The sequence below is a fragment of the Humulus lupulus genome, chromosome 8 (assembly GCF_963169125.1).
Source record: "Humulus lupulus chromosome 8, drHumLupu1.1, whole genome shotgun sequence".
NCBI classification, from domain to species: domain Eukaryota; kingdom Viridiplantae; phylum Streptophyta; class Magnoliopsida; order Rosales; family Cannabaceae; genus Humulus; species Humulus lupulus.
This window is the reverse complement of record NC_084800.1, coordinates 38,588,235-38,604,926: the sequence shown is the minus strand read 5'-3', so window position 1 is coordinate 38,604,926 and position 16,692 is coordinate 38,588,235. Positions and strand designations below refer to the sequence as shown.

Here is a 16,692-nt window from a genome sequence, read left to right as displayed (position 1 = left end):
CTTATTGGAACTATGTGATGAAAAAAAAATTGAAAGGGAAAAAGATGTGGGGTTATGTTTCTGGAACTTTGGTTAAACCTACAAATGACAAAGCGGCTTATGCAACTTTGCTAGAAAATTGGGAAGTAGATAATTCAAAAATCATTACTTGGATAAACAACTATGGGACCATCTTGCAAGGCTGTATACTCAATCTAACTTTGCAAAGCAATATCAATTAGAATCAGATATTAGAGCTCTTGAACAGAAAGATATGAGTATTCAAGAGTTCTATTCAGTTATGACAGATCTATGGGATCAATTGGCCCTTACTGAATCTGCAGAATTACGAGCTTTTGCACCATATATTGCTCGTAGGGAGGAACAACGATTGGTTCAGTTTTTGATGGCACTTCGTGATGACTTTGAGGGACTCCGTGGCTCTATTTTGCATCGTTCTCCACTTCCTTCAGTTGATTCAGTAGTTAGTGAACTGTTGGCAGATGAAATTCGTCTTAAGTCTCAAGCAGGAAAAGGCATCCTCCCAGCACCCAGTCCCTCTGTTTTGGTAGTTCCTCCTCGACACTTTACTCACCATGAGAATAAACCTCACACAAAGGTTGGAGTTGATGAATGTAGCTTTTGCAAACAAAAAGGTCACTAGAAGGCTCAGTGTCCTAAATTAGTAAATCGTGCACCTCAGCAACAGAGACATCAACTCAGACCTCCTAAATTCGGTAATCAACCGCCTCATTATGGTAGCCAACCACAGTTTGGCAACCACTCACAACCTCCACAATTTAATGTCGCTGCTAATGTACCTCCATCTGACTCGCATGATTTTGGGGTCTCATCTTCCAATCCTACTCTTGCTGCCCTCTTAAAACAGTTTCAGAAGTTTCTTACCATGCAACCACATGCCATGTCCGCCTCTTCTTCGGTAGGTTAGCCCCTACTAGCTCTTCAGGTATGACATCCTCTACATGGATTTTAGATTCTAGAGCCTCGCACCATATGTCTCCACATTCGAAATCTTTTGTTTCCTTGTGTCCTGCATCATCTGTGCCTGTCATGACTGCTGATGGTACTCCTATGCCATTAGCAGGTGTTGGTTCTGTTGTCAGTCATCATTTATCACTTCCTAATGTTTACCATATTCCTAAGCTTTCACTAAACCTTGTATCTGTTGGTCAATTGTGTGATTCTGGTTACTCAGTGTCTTTTTCTTCCACCTCTTTTCATGTGCAGGATCCGCAGTCTCAGAAGCTGATTGGGACCGGCCGTAGGCGGGGGGGTTTATATGTTTTGGATGAGCTGAGATTACCAGTATTTGCAGCTCCTAGTGTTGATTTGTCTTCCTTTCGATTGTCTCCATCATCGTCTAGTTTTTATTTATGGCACTCTCGCCTTGGTCATGTTTCAGCTTCCCGTTTAAGATTCTTAGCTTCTACAGGAACCTAAGGAGATTTGCAAGTTCATGATATTTCTGATTGTAGTGGTTGTAAACTTGCAAAATTTTCTGCTTTACCTTTCAGTAAAAGTACTTCATGTTCTGTTGCACCTTTTGACTTAGTTCATTCTGATGTGTGGGGACCCTCTCATATTGCTACAAAAGGAGGGTCTAGATATTATGTCTCTTTTGTCGATGATCACACTCGATTTTGTTGGGTTTTTCTAATGAAATGTCGTTCTGATTTCAATGATATTTATGTTCGTTTTCGAGCTTATGTAAAAACTCAACATGTTTCTGTTATTAAATGTTTTAGATGTGATCAAGGTGGTGAATATACTTCAAATAAATTCTATAATTTGCTTGCTTTAGATGGAACTGTGTATCAAACTTCTTGTATAGATACCCCTGAACAAAATGGTGTTGCTGAAAGAAACCATAGACACATTATTGAAACTGCTCGTTCTCTTTTGTTGTCCTCATCTGTGCCTAGTCAGTTTTGGGGAGAAGCAGTTCTCACTGCAGTCAACCTTATTAATAAGATTCCATCTTCAATCACTTCAGGTTTGTCCCCTTTTGAAAAACTATATGGACATATTCCTGATTATTCTTCTTTGAGAGTCTTTGGTTCTACTTGCTTTGTTCTTCGTCCTAGTGTAGAGCGTACAAAACTGTCATCACGCTCTGCACTTTGTGTGTTCCTTGGTTATGGTGATGGCCAAAAAGGATATCGTTGTTTTGATCCAACTTCTCAAAAATTATATGTATCTCGCCATGTTGTTTTTCTTGAGCATATACCCTTCTTTTCTATTCCTGGCACTACTCACAACTTACCAAATCAGATCTTATTCATATTGATCCTTTTTGTGAGCATACAAGTACCTCTTCTCCTCAAGTTCCTCAAATTGTAGAGTCTGAATCTTCTCCTGCTCCTATAGTCCCTTTTCCACTTCATTACTCTCGCAGGTCTCGAGCTATTGATACTGGTATTTCGCAGGCTGACATTTCTGAAACACCTCCGCCTACAGCTGTTCTAGATCCTTCTGATACTGTAGATCCTCCTCGCTATCCTCAGCGCACTCGTAAGTCTACTAAACTACCACATTTTGTTTATTCGTCTTATTCTATCCCTTTCACTTCGTTTTTAGCGTCTATTCATTGCCTCTCTGAGCCTTTATCCTATAAAGAAGCAGTTACTGACCCTCTTTGGCAGCATGCTATGAATGAGGAACTTTCAGCTTTGCACAAGACAGATACTTGGGATTTGGTATCTTTACCTCCTGGTAAACATACAATTGGTTCTCGTTGGGTTTATAAAATCAAGACCAAGTCTGATGGGTCTGTTGAACGCTACAAAGCTAGATTGGTAGCTAAGGGATTTTCTCAACAGTATGGTATGGATTTTGAGGAAAATTTTGCTCCTGTTGCAAAAATGACTACTGTCCGTGCTCTTATAGCAGTTGCATCTGCTCGTCAGTGGAATATATCTCAGCTGGATGTTAAGAATGCTTTCTTGAATGGCGATTTACATGAAGAGGTCTACATGGTTCCTCCTCCTGGGGTCCCTCACAATCATGGAGAAGTTTGTTTCCCTCCACTTCTTCCTTGGAGTTGCGTGCATACTCTGTTCCTTGGAGCTGCGTGCGTACTCTGATGCTGATCATGGTCGTGATCCCACGGATCGGAAATCTGTTACTGGTTTCTGTATCTTTTTGAGTGATTCTCTTATTTCTTGGAAAAGTAAGAAACAAACTGTTGTCTCCCAATCTTCCACTGAAGCAGAGTACCGCGTTATGTCATCTACTACCAAAGAAATTGTTTGGTTAAGATGGCTGCTTGTAGATATGGGTGTATGTCATTCTCAACCCACTCCTATGTATTGTGACAATCAGAGAGCCATCCAGATTGCTCACAACTCAGTTTTTCATGAACGCACCAAGCACATCGAGATTGATTGTCAAGCTTGGCACTATCACTTTGCCTTTTGTTCCTTCTTCTTTACAGATTGTTGACTTCTTTATTAAGTCTCATTCTATTTCTCGTTTTCAATTTCTAACAATTTCTAGTTGGCAAACTCTTGATGCTTATTGTTGCTGCATCGTGAGTTTGAGAGAGTGTTAGAGTTATTATTTAAGGGCATTTTAATCTTTTCTTAATTATTGTTATTTTATATCTTTTGCCCTATAGTTTTATAACCTATATAAAAGAAAGACTTGGCTTATTAGTTTTGTAACCTAGAATACATTCTCTCTATTTTTGCAATACACTCTAGGCTCCTTTTTCTCTCATTCATCTTTTTGCTCTCTCTCATTTGGTAATACAATAGCGTTTACAAAAAAGAAAGAAGCTCGAACACCACAACTGTTCAAAATATTTTAGTGACAACCCATGTACAAGCGACCATTAATATCCAGCTAATAAACTTGTATTGGATACGAATATGCTTACGGTGCTTGTTTTCTAAAAACTTGAGTACAAAATGCATATAAATAAATTCTACAACTTAAAGGGAAGCTGAAACCACAATCACCAAAAGCAAACCAAGCCAAAAGGAAGAGGTAGGCGCCCATTGAAAGGCATTGTGCAGACGAGCAAGAAGGGACCTATGAAACGATGTGAGAAAATGACTTGGCATCACAAGCTACAAAACCATGAGGTTACCAAAATGTCAGGGGCAGCCTCCCCAAGCAAGCCTAAGCAGAGCCCTCTCTAAACAAACTTCTTCAGAGGACCTTTGGGAATCTTACTCAAAACCTTGGCATCCAAAACTACATACTGCTTTTTCAACTCAAATGTTGCCTTCTCTGCCAACGGGTCAATCTTGTCTTCGTACTTTTCATAGAGAACAGGCAACGTGTGCAGCAAAATCACAGCTGTTTTCAATAGCAAAGATAAGCTTTTAGCACGATAAACACTAAACACGGTGTATCTTAATTGAGTTTCTGATCGTACCTATGTAGAACAAGGTCAAGAAATTGCACCAGCTACCCACAATTGAAAGAATCCAAAAACCAGCGATAATCTGCCACAAGAAAAAAAAAAGGATAAATCAAAAGCTACTCGGAAACATGTAGGTTGTGTTGTTGAACACATTAAATTTAAATCAACATCAACTTAGAAGGCGATATTTCAATTACACAGAAACTTGATGGAAACGAACACTTGCCATGAGAAACTTCTTCAAGTCTCTTCCAGATGCAATATCACGCAAGAGTGCAAAACCCCGGTTGATTTCAATAGTAAGCGCAGAAACCACCTGGAGAAATGGGTCTTCCGGAATCTGAACTTGTGGGATGCGAGGTGGAGTCCTGTAATATCATAGGAGTTTGCAATTAGGAAAAGGAAGAGGGGGAGAGAGAGAGCTGAAGATAATGGTCGACTGAAGAAAAAACAAAAAAGGGACAAGAATCCGAATTAAAATCTAATGATATCATACTTGTTGATAAAGGTATGTGCCTTTGACCACAAGAACAAGAGCCCAAGTGCGGCAATCAAAATGTGACAAACAAGAGTAAGTAGGTGGTATTCGAGCAATTCAAAGAAGACCCATGCTGCAGTGACACTTCCAAGAAAGCTAGCTGAAATCTTCTTGTTTCTCCACAATAGCACATCGGCAGCTGCACCAAGCAACATATTGAGACAACATTAACATTTCGCTGAAAATTGTGTTAAAGGAAAGGTATTCTTCCAGTAGTTGAATGAATCGGTTCCTGGATAAATACAAGGCCAACTATAGATTTAAAAACGTACTTACACACGCATCATAATTTATGCCATTACCAATGGTTGTGCTGTTGTTTAAACTCCAATAAATAAACACTTGTTTAGTAGCGTTGCTTTGAAAAGCAATAGTACCCATTACCAAAGGTTGTGCTGTTCACACGCCGTTGTAACAAAATAAAATTAAAATAAATTTCATAATTTCTTTATTAAATGGAGGAATATTCAACTTTCCACTCCTTTTAGTCGTTTTATTTTTATTTTAATACAACGATATTCTAAGAATATCAACTGAAATTATCAAAGAGATCAGCACGCTAACAGATAATCATATTCGCACAATAATTCCTTTCAATCAACAGTGCAATCCCTTGAAAAAAAATCAACTAGTGCTATAATTTAACTCCTCAATTAACAAACATAATTGATCATCTGCGTTTCCTCGGAATCCAAACAAAGTTTAGGCTTCAAAAAACCAGTCTAAAACTCTATAAGCAATAAATCTAGAAGTATGAACTTAAACAACATAGTAAAAGACCTAGAAAATAAAGCAAATCGCTATAAAAACAACATAGTGAGAGCGATCCTTACGTTTTCCTCCGCCGAAAACCTGGTGAACTGGCCTTTCTCGTCCGAAAAGCCTGAAAATCTTGGCCTTAACAGACGACGGAGATTCCGGTTTCACTTGTTCCGATTCAGAGTCCGACGACGACGATGAAGAATCGTCATGTCCTTGGATCTTCTCGCTAATCTTCTCGATCAAAGACTCCGACTTCGTCTCCGTGCTCTCAGGGTGATCTGCCATGGTTTTTCCGATCCGATCCGAACAAAATACACTGAAAACGTCACCACTGAAATTGCGCGAAAAACATAAAATAAAAACAAGAGTAGATAGTAGGGTTTTTGGGGCTGAGGCTCACTTGGGGCATCTATATAAAAGGTGAAATAGACGTGATTAGATCTTGACCGTTGGTTGATCTTGTCCATTTAATCCGAAGCTGAGGCTCGGTGGCGGGACCAACTATTCGAAATTTGGTTCGGATAACGGCGTTAGAGTTAACGGGGTTCCTCTTTTGTGATGTTCTGCTCGCACGTGGAGGCTAGGGCTATTGGCGGTGGATATTTGAGAAAGTTTGAAAAGCTGGAGGGACAGGTGGCGTCATCTAGTGAAGGGTGGGTGGGACCAGAGTGCTGAGGGCACAGTGTTTGTTTGTTTCTCGTCATCATTGGGGTCCACTGCTTTAGTGGGCTCCACGTCAATGTTTTGGAGGTCCATTATCAGGAGGATATTTCCTATGTTTATTTACGATGGAGACTTTATTGTTTTATCTGATTATCTCACTTTTTTTTCTCTTTAATATTATAAAAATATCATATAGTATATCTGTATGTTTTGATTGAATATATTAAAAGTTACTACAAATAAATTACCTGCATTCAATTATGTTTGATAAAAGTTTAGTAACTATATTGTTCCCTTACAATTATCTCTTTTGGAAGATATATTTTTATCAATTTTTGTGTTGGACTTTCTGCTAAAGTTTTAAATTTTAAAAAAGACGAAAAATTGTAATAATTCAAAGCTAAAGTATTATTATTATTATTTTGTAAAATCTGTATCACGTACTAATATAAGATGAATTCTATAATGTTAAATTGTCGCCTAGAATTTACACTTGTATTAATGTAATACTAGCACCACATTTATTCCTTATTATTCACTGCATTCGACAACACATTTTAATGTAAATATGTCCTTAATTTTAAATTGTTATAGAAACACAACAAATACTTCTAAGAAAAACTTAAAAAAGTTAAGCCAAAGAAAATTGAATCGAAAAGGGTAGATCATGAATAAATGATGCCCCCTCGTGACTTTATTGACAAAGGTCATAATTTTCTAGAGAATTACAGGGATTTCTTAATCGCCAATTAATTTAGTGCTCACTTTCTATTTAATAAAATAAAATAAAAAGAGTATGCCAAGAAAAGGCTAGGCAGTTTCAATTAGTATCTTATATATAATATTTATACAACAACTATGCTTTTTTTAATAATTGATTCATAGTGATGGGTGGCTCGTTGTGTATGAAGGTGATTAACTGAGGACATCTCATATAATTTCTTATGATATCCCCCGAAGGTGTGGTACTCCATTAAAGTCACTGACCATGGTAATAAATAAATAAAATAATACATAACATTTTTTCCCTTAATTTTTAATGCTACTATATTGTTTCTCTTAAAATATACAATTTGTTATTTTTTTTTTTCTGAACTATAGATACGGTCAAATTATGCTCCTGTTACAATTTGTATAAAATAATTAGTATTTTTATCCCTCAAACTTTGACAACTACCAAATTATACCTTATTTAATTATAAATATTTAAAATCTATTGTTCTAATTAATTCTTACAAAATTAAATGAAATTCGATTAAAGATTAAAATAATTTCAAATTCATTTAAATACATTTAAGTTTTAAAATATTTTTCAAAAGAAAAACTAAATTGTTATAAATAAAAAAAACGTTTATACATTTTTGGACCCTGTGTTTTTTCCCATTACCTGTTTGGACCCTGTGTTTTGACAAATTACTTTTTGGACCCTATGTTTTGTAAAATAGTTAAAATAGAACCCTAAACTCAATTTTGATGAACAAAAAATTGAATATAACAACATAGTTTTTAAGCAAAATGATTTTATTTTTGTTCTCAATTGTTAGTTTGGTAAATTATTTGTGATTTTAGTTGAGAAAGCATTGACCAAAATCGAGTTCAGGGTTCTATTTTAACCATTTTACAAAACATATGGTCCTAAAAGTAATTTGTCAAAATACAGGGTCCAAACAGGTAATGAGAAAAAACACAGGGTCCAAAAATGTATAAACCCATCAAAAAAAACATATTTCCTTCTTTTTTTATTCTTTTTTAATATATTTTTTAAATTACTTTCTATTCTTTCATTTTTTCCCAATGTTTTTAATTAATTAAATTTTATATATTTCTTTTAAAATTAGTATATTTTAAATTTATAATATTTTATATATATATTTAATTTTTAAAATGAATTTAGGGAGCAAAAATAAAAGAATAGAAAGTAATTAGAAAAATTAATAAAAAAGACTAAAGAAGAAGAGAATGTATTTTTTTTTAATTGTAACAATTTAGTTTTTCTTTTAAAAATATTTTTAATTTAAATGATTTTAGTATTTTATTGAATTTTTAATAATTTTTCTTTAACTTTTTAAGAATTAATAAAAAAATAGATTTTTAAATTTTTATAATTAAATAAGGTACAATTTAATAGTTGTCAAAGTTTGGAGAACAAAAATACTAATTATTTTATGCAAATTATTACAGGGAGCACAACCTAATTGTATTTCAAGTATATTTGAAAAGACATAATCTAATAATGTCAAAAGTTAAAAGAAAAAAAATATTATTTATTCTAAATAAAAATAAAAATCAGTCTCTCCCGCTCTCTCCCAGTTATTCCATCTTAAAGAATTAGCTTTTACCTTTAAATAAATAAATAAATAATAAAAGGAAAGAATGAGCTTTCTAGAGCATGTGGAATCTTTGGTGGGAAAATTAGTCTTTATGTGATGTGGAAATTAGATCCTATACCTATTTTAAATGATTCATTTAAATTAGTCTTTATACTATTTTTAACTCTTATTTTAGTACCCAAATTTTCAGTTAATGTACCCATTATACTCCTTCAATTACATGTTTTTTTTTCTCCTTAAACACACTACAATTAGAATGTATTTCTAATTTAACTATAATATGACACATATAATACACATTACAACAACACTTTGAATCATGTACTCAAATAAAGGTAATTTGGGAAATCTCATAATAATAATGGGTAAAGTTTAACTAAATATATTTAGTGTCTAATTTTAGTTAACTACTCCTAAAAAAAAAATAGGTAGTTCTCAACTTTTTTCCTTTATAATTGTGGGCTGGCCCAGTCGAGAGATACGGGACTTACAAATATGTCACAATCAACATGTTGATATAACTTGCAAGAATGAAAACTTCATCCCCACTCTACTTTTTCAGTGTAGCTCTGTAGTAGCTGAAGCATAATGGTCTCAGGCCCACGGCTCAATACCGTTCGGAATTTTCTCATCTTATGAGGCCCGCCGTTCTTTGTTTTGTTTGGGAAGCCCATTGCAGTAAGTTCAATAATAAATATAAATGCTCTCAGCTTCTGGAGAAAAAAATTGGACTCTGAATAAGCTCAGTCAAGTAACATCATTTGTTAAGGACTACTACTGCTATCTCATTCGTCGTACTAGTTTGCATAAATTTTGAAACAAAATCTGTTGTATGTAGTATTCTTTTAAAAAAAATTGTGACATGCACATTACTCTCTCATATGGTATGTATCTTTAACAAAACTTATGACAACAAAAGTATTTATTACTATCTTCCCTTTTTTAAAGCTCATATTGCAATATTGAATACACATAAACAGCCTTATTCTTATGTTCTTTACCGCTCATGGACATTCTACTCAGAATTTACTATCTTCAAAAAGAATATGTTAAAGTTCTTATTAAAACAGTCAAAGGTATCGACGTGTTACTACATAATACTTACAAATATATATATATATATATATATGAATAATAAAACAAAAAAGAATCTGCAAGCAATTACCGAAATGGTCTGGGCGGTTTTTCAAGTACAGCAGAAAAGAAAACCTCTCGATCATCCTTATCAAGTTTTGGTACTATAACCCACTTATGCTTCTTATATCTTAACATCTTAAACGACTCCAAATAGTCATCCAAATCCTCCTTCAAACAAAAGAAGCTATCAATCCACAGGAGACCCCCCGGCCTAAGCACTCTGTCCCAATCATACAAAACAAAATCCAGCAGCACAAAATCAATCCACCCATCTAAAAATCTTGTGGTATGGATCAAATCAAGAGTGTTTTCAAAGAAGGGCAGCCGTTGATTTATCGTCAAGTAGAGTGGGACCAGTCCCCGAAGAGCTATCATCTCACTAAAGGGTGCCCCGAAATTGATAGTAGCCGTAACTATAGTCACGTTCAATTCTCTCATCCTGGCTGCAAAAGTTCCAGTCCCAACGCTGAAATCCAATCCAATTCTAATCTCCCCAGGCTTTAGCTCGAGCACTTGGTGTGCAAGAAAATCTGAAGTGTTTTCATTCGGATTCTCTAGTTTAACCCATCTGGGCATCTCGTGATTCGAGAGATCGAAGCAATCTGCGCACTTGAAGAACCCCTTTCCAGTGGAATTGGCCGCTAGGCAGGTAAAGTTCTTGCATCGGTACTGACTCCACCGGACATTTCTGTTGTTTGGGAGCTTCCACATCGACTCTTCTATGGGAAACGGCTTGTCGTATAGCTGCGGGGCTCTGGAGAAGCATCTCCTTCGAGGTAGCGGGTCACAGCCATGAACCATCAGCTTCTGGGCTAGTTTCCAGTCATCGTTGCAGAAATCACCAACGTCATAATCCATGTACTCTTCGAGGTCTTTTCTCATGGCGAAACAAGCATGGCCAATGCTTGTAAAAGTTCCATTAGCCCCCATGAAATTCTGCTTCCCTAGCCTATTGGGTTTCATCTTCACGTACTTACGAATCTCTTCGATCAAAAAATGATTCTCTGGCTCATCAGATAGTTGCTTGGATCCTAACAAATGATGGCTTTGATTGATGGGAGGGTTGAGTTGAGAATTCTCTTGAATCTCAGGCAAAGATACTTGAACTGACTCGATAAGACCCAATATATCCGCCAAAAATGAATTTTGTTTCATTGAAGACTCTGTAGTTGGTCTATTTTGAATCTCCTGAATCTCTGTCTGGATCTTCTTAATAACTTTATCAAGAGTTTCTCGAACTTGGATTTGGGTCCTGATTTGGCTTCGGCTGGGTTCTTGATTGCATACGGTATTAGATAGAAGGAGTAATCTGAAAGAGTAGACTTTGGAGAAAGTGGCGACCAAAATGAGAAGACTAAGCGTGCCCAGTAGTATGAGTGAACTGTGAATTCCTCTCCATGTTCCTAACTTCAATGCAACACTTTGCTTTGCCATATTTCTTTTAAGAAAGTGAACTAAGCAAACCACTACAAGTAGAAATAACAGAATTTTTTGATGAACTACGAATCCAATGATTTTTAATGATTGAAATAGAACATACTATAAAACAAATGAACAATAATAATCTAATCTATAGCAAGAGTTTCAGATAAATGTTAACTTCTCAGACTGTTGAAACAGTTGAATACAGAATGAGTAAGACTGTAACGGGCAACTACATGATGATTTACCTGAAATCGGCTTTGTTCATAGGCTGAGATTCCATGAGTTTGACATTGGTATAAACAAACTTTTAAATGGAGATTGGAAAGTCATAGTCAGAGTTAACTAAAAAAAAATTGAAGACAAAGTTCTTGAGATCAGAGCCTATTGTTCTCGGGAAAATTCTTAATATTTAGATAGTATTTATATGCTTTTTTATTTTATTTTTATAATTGTTTCGCCATTTTTGCTGGAAATATAATGTAGGTACTTGCTTGTAAAGGGCAAAAGTATTGGATCCCGTATTAAGAAGTCTGTCCAACTTAAAAACAAGTGGTCAGCTCCTGTAATCAAGCGCACTCTGTCCTACAATCCAAGCACATTATTCTGCATAAAAGTAGCTGTGTATTTTTAATTATCATGGGCTACGAACTGCCTAAAGTGCGAGACAATCAACCACTATTTTCTACTATAGGCCATCCCTTTTCTTAATTATACGACTACTTTTTTTTCTTTTTCATTTTAATAATTTGAAGACCGAGAACAAAAATAATGAAAACGCGGGTGCATGACCATTATGTAACTGGTTCAATTCACAACGAGATATTTCAAGGCATATGCCTTAAAAAAAATTAAAATGTCTAGATAAGTTTCTTTTCCAAATATGACAGCTTTAATTTGTTTGTACAAAAATATATCTAACATTCAAACATCATTTTTCTTTCTTAATTCGAACTCTTTCTCTCTAACGTCTACCATTCTCTCATTCTTTATATGTCCTAAAATATAGTAAATTTTTTTAAAATACCAACATAAATTACTATCCTTAATATATGACAGTTTCAATTTTTTGGACAAAAATACATTTAGCATTCAAACATTTCATTTCTCTCTCAGTATGAACTCTTTCTCTAATGTTTCTCATTCTCTCACACTCTCTCTCTCATACTAATCTTGTAGATCTCGAAAAAAATATCAAAATTAAAAAAAAAATCTAAAACGGACATTTGAGTGAAAATATATGAATCTCCAAAGTTTTTGTTAAATTTCAGTACAGAGCATCGAAATTGCACTGAAAAAACATAGTTTTGGCCAAAAATCAGGTTTTCATGATTTGCATCACAAAAGCATTGAAACACCATCGATTTTGCAATGGTGTTTCGATGCAATCATGAAACCTTGATTTTGGCCAAAACGTTGTTTTTTCAATGCAAAATCGATGTTTTTTTTATGCAAAATTAATGATGTTTCGATTTTTTTTGCGATGCAATCATGAAAACTTAATTTTTGGCCAAAACGATGTTTTTTTGATGCAAAATCGATATTGTTTAGCTGTTTTTGCGATGCAATCATGAGAACTTGATTTTTGGCCAAAACGATATTTTTTTGATGCAAAATCGATAGTGTTTCGATGTTTTTGCGATCTAATTATGAGAACTTGATTTTTGGCCAAAACAATACTTTTTCTATACAAAATCGATGGTGTTTCGATGTTTTTGAGATGCAATCACGAAAACCAGATTTTTGGCTGAAACTATGCTTCTTCAGTGCAAAATTGATGCAATTTCAATGCTCTACACTAAAATTTGACAAAAACTTTAGAGATTCATATATTATTTTAAATTTTAGTATTTTTTCAAGATCTACAAAATTAAAATGAGAAAGAGAGAGGGTGAGAGTGTGAGAGATGTTAGAGAGAGAGAGAGTTTAGACTGAGAGAGAAAGAAAGTAATTAAATGTTAAATGTATTTTTGTTCTAAAAATTGATACTGTGGTGATATATTTAGAATAAAAACTTATGTTGTGATATTACAAATTTTATCACTATCATCACTATGTAACATGAAATTTCCCTTCACAAATGACAAATTCATCACTATTCACCCATATATATGTATAGTGTACACTGCTCATCTAGGCTTCTTTAAAGTAAAATAGTAAGCTTTCGTGCATTATACTGGCGATGATGATGATGCATCGTAAGTCCTTGATATTGAAACTTGAATGATGGGAGGCACATAGGACAAGCAATTACAGTGGTAGATTGACATGTTCTGGTGTTAAATGTTGAAATGTAGTTAAGTTGACTCCAAGGTCTCAATAGAAACAGACTACAATTCACATTAACTCTGTTTTTCATGGTACGCTAGATATGTAGTTTGTTTGTTTGTTTTAGTAATATGCTTAAAAGATCAAAGATATAAAGTTGTTCGATAACCCCACCTTGTCTCTGTACGTTGCTTGATAAAATATTAAAATATCAATAGTGAGGGAATCTTGCAAATTACCGCCCAAATTATTAACATTCAATAATATTTTTATAATTGACTGGAGTGACCAAATTGACATCACATAAAAATAAAAGTACAGTCTCAGCTTCTCATGCAAACTCATTCTGTGAATATATTTAAGTAATAGTTAAAATACAGCACAGTCCAGCTATATTTACCAGTCTCCACTCCAAGACGTAAACAAAAACGTCAGAATACATTAAGCCACCATTTGATGCACATTCTTTAATCAATAAATTAACTTAATTGCACGTATTAAAGATGGCCACCAAATCAAAGCAATATAATAATATCCAACAAAAACAGACGTGGAACATTAAATGGCAACAAAACAAACACACAGAGAAGAGAACATTTGAAGAGCCACTCGTATCGTACCTGTACAACAATGGAGATTGGAATCCAACTATCAACACATGCCAATGTCAGTAGCTAATATATATACTAATATTATCCTTTCCAGCAAACATTATACATATACATAACATTATACATATACATAATATATATGTATATATATATATGCATATATATATAAAGGTGAACACTCACAGTTAAGGGCAAGAAGAAGAGAAAGCAGAATGAAAAAAGATGAATTCAAAAATAGAAAAAGTTACCTTAAATTTCATGAAAGTAGTCAACTATAAATCGACCAAATAGAAATATATATAACTATACAAGAAGCTGCATAATAAACAAACCATATGTAACAGTGAAATCAAAATAAATTTCTTGTATTTCATGTAAAACTGATAACACTCATTTGTTGCATAGCCATACCCAGATTTCAATCTCACAATCCCACTGAACCAAACCCAACAAAAAAAAAATTTACAGCTCCCGTACCAAAACGAGTGAAACAACCGCCGAGCTAGACCCAAATAATCCAACCAGAAAATTAGAAAAAGAAAAAAAAAACACAAAACGACATAATCATCATCACCTACTCCGTCGACGGTCAGCGGCAAACTGTGAAAGAGGGACAACTTCCTGCAAAGGAGTGGATAACGGCGTGGGTAACGGCGAGTTACGGCAGACAGGACAAGAGCCGTTGAGCTTGAGCCATGCGTCAAGGCAGCATAGGTGGAAGTAGTGGCGACACTCGGGCATCATCCTGAGCATCTCGGATTCCTTATACTCGCAAAGACAGATCGAACAGGTGGACTCCTTGATGCTCGCAACGTCCCTCTCGTACGGAAATTTTGGGTACGAATTGATAACGCATTGGTCGAGTCCGATGACGGAGTTTTCGTCGAGGTCACGGCGACCGTCTTCATCTTCGTCGTCATCCTCAGCGACGAAGATGATTCTCGGTAGAATCACGCCGTCGGAATTAGGGTTAGGGTTTCGGGGGAGAGAAGAGGAGGAAGTATGACGATGGCGATGGGAAGAGGATGAGGCACTTCGGCAGCAGATGTAGGAAGCGAGGAGAAGAATGGAGAGTAGGACGAGGAAGCCGAGGGCGATGGCAATAGGATAACCGAGGCCGAGATTGGTGAAGTAGTTGGTTGAGGAGGAATTCGCAGAGGCAGCGGCGGTGGCGGAGGAAGAGGAGGACATTGGGAGAGAGAAAAGGGTTGAAGGGGTTTAGCCATTTGTTATGGAAGAGAGAGAGTGTGAGAGGGAAAGTTTTTTTTTTTTTTTTTTTTTGGGGAGAGAGGAGAGTGGGGAAGGTGGGTGGATACTCCAGCTGCTGCATTTAATACGAGGTTTGGAAATAAGAGAGATGGCATTTAATTGAGGCAGCCAACTTTTCTTCCCTTTCTCAATCCAATTAATCTTCCCTTTCATTCTATACAAATACAATAATTATCAAACCATTAAAAATTTATTAGAGCCCATGGCCATCACTTATTTGAATTATTAAAATTTAAAATAAAATGACATAGAATAAGACACGTTACTGACAAAATATAATAAAAAGAATACATGATTTCAATTCAGTTGGAAAACGAACTAAAAAATGACCATGAACTTAAAAATACAAATATTTTGTGGTTTAGGTAAATGGAAAGTGACTAGGTGTAAGCATTAACAAAATTTGGAAGAGAACGAAATTTAATTATAGAAATTTTATTGACATGTAAATTTGTATATGCATACATAAAATGATGATTGTTTAAAAGGACAAATTTATATTCTAATTTTCATACTACAATTAAATTATTAGATGAAAATAATCCAACAGTTAAGATTAAAACATATTAATAATAGAAAGTTGAATTTCAAATTTTGTAAATGAAGTTATTATAAAACCAAAAATCATACTATTGACAAAAGTACGAGTGAACGACAGCTAAATTAATCAATGTTTTTAAAATATTGTACTTTTATACCCAATTTTTTTTAGCGTTAAAATATCTCTATCATTTAGCACCTTGAACCAAACTAAAAGGAAACCATCATTTCACTTCTTCATCAGAAGCTATAGATGTTCATATCTATGATTAACACTCCCACTCAATTATACTATCGAGTTCCCAAGATGTAAGTATGGGCTAGTCCATAGGGTAAGCTGGTAACGAACAAGTCAAAGAACTCAAATAATACAATCAGTTAGAATACTGACCACTCAGAATTGAAATTGAATTGACATATGGTCAACTATATGATATGAATAGAATAGATAATAACGATATGTTTACTTATCTTATCAACTGTCAATATTGGTCCTATCTGATGTAACATATACACCCGATCTTATCTACTTTGCTAATGTTTTGGAAAGAACATAACACTGTAATGTGTAAGTAGATCATATCGTAGATTAGCAAGTCAATTGATAACTCTGTAAAATAGAATTATTTTACCACTTTTTATGTGCTAATTGTTGCTTAATTCTTAAGTTTTGAATTGATTTATTAAGTTTTAAAGTAATTTTGAATTTATTGGGTTTATTTTGATTTTATATATTTTTGTGCGTTTTTATAGTTATTTTGTTGTAAAATGTTGTAGTTAATT

At 34.7% G+C, this 16,692-nt stretch overlaps 3 protein-coding genes across 4 annotated transcripts; all 3 read right to left on the bottom strand.

Moving 5' to 3' along the window:
- Positions 1-3,757: 3,757 nt before the first annotated feature.
- Positions 3,758-6,056, bottom strand: LOC133796882 (reticulon-like protein B5). Its single transcript, XM_062234573.1, has 5 exons — positions 5,741-6,056; positions 4,866-5,046; positions 4,596-4,737; positions 4,382-4,451; positions 3,758-4,302 (listed from the first exon to the last, which is right to left on the bottom strand). The coding sequence occupies exons 1-5, from the start codon at positions 5,952-5,954 to the stop codon at positions 4,139-4,141; spliced, it is 771 nt and encodes a 256-aa protein (XP_062090557.1). The 5' UTR covers positions 5,955-6,056; the 3' UTR covers positions 3,758-4,138.
- A 2,994-nt stretch (positions 6,057-9,050) lies between these two features.
- LOC133796879 (probable methyltransferase At1g29790) lies at positions 9,051-11,983 on the bottom strand. Of its 2 annotated transcripts, XM_062234569.1 has the most exons (3): positions 11,470-11,983; positions 9,828-11,265; positions 9,051-9,375 (listed from the first exon to the last, which is right to left on the bottom strand). In XM_062234569.1, exons 2-3 carry the CDS (start codon positions 11,231-11,233, stop codon positions 9,369-9,371), a joined length of 1,413 nt encoding a protein of 470 aa, XP_062090553.1. In that variant the 5' UTR covers positions 11,234-11,265; positions 11,470-11,983; the 3' UTR covers positions 9,051-9,368. The 2 variants fall into 2 exon arrangements, with proteins under 2 accessions (XP_062090553.1, XP_062090552.1); XM_062234568.1 differs by having other exon boundaries at positions 9,828-11,983.
- A 2,455-nt stretch (positions 11,984-14,438) lies between these two features.
- On the bottom strand, positions 14,439-15,420 carry LOC133796880 (RING-H2 finger protein ATL67-like). The gene has a single exon (XM_062234570.1). The coding sequence runs from the start codon at positions 15,289-15,291 to the stop codon at positions 14,671-14,673; it is 621 nt and encodes a 206-aa protein (XP_062090554.1). The 5' UTR covers positions 15,292-15,420; the 3' UTR covers positions 14,439-14,670.
- Positions 15,421-16,692: the final 1,272 nt, after the last annotated feature.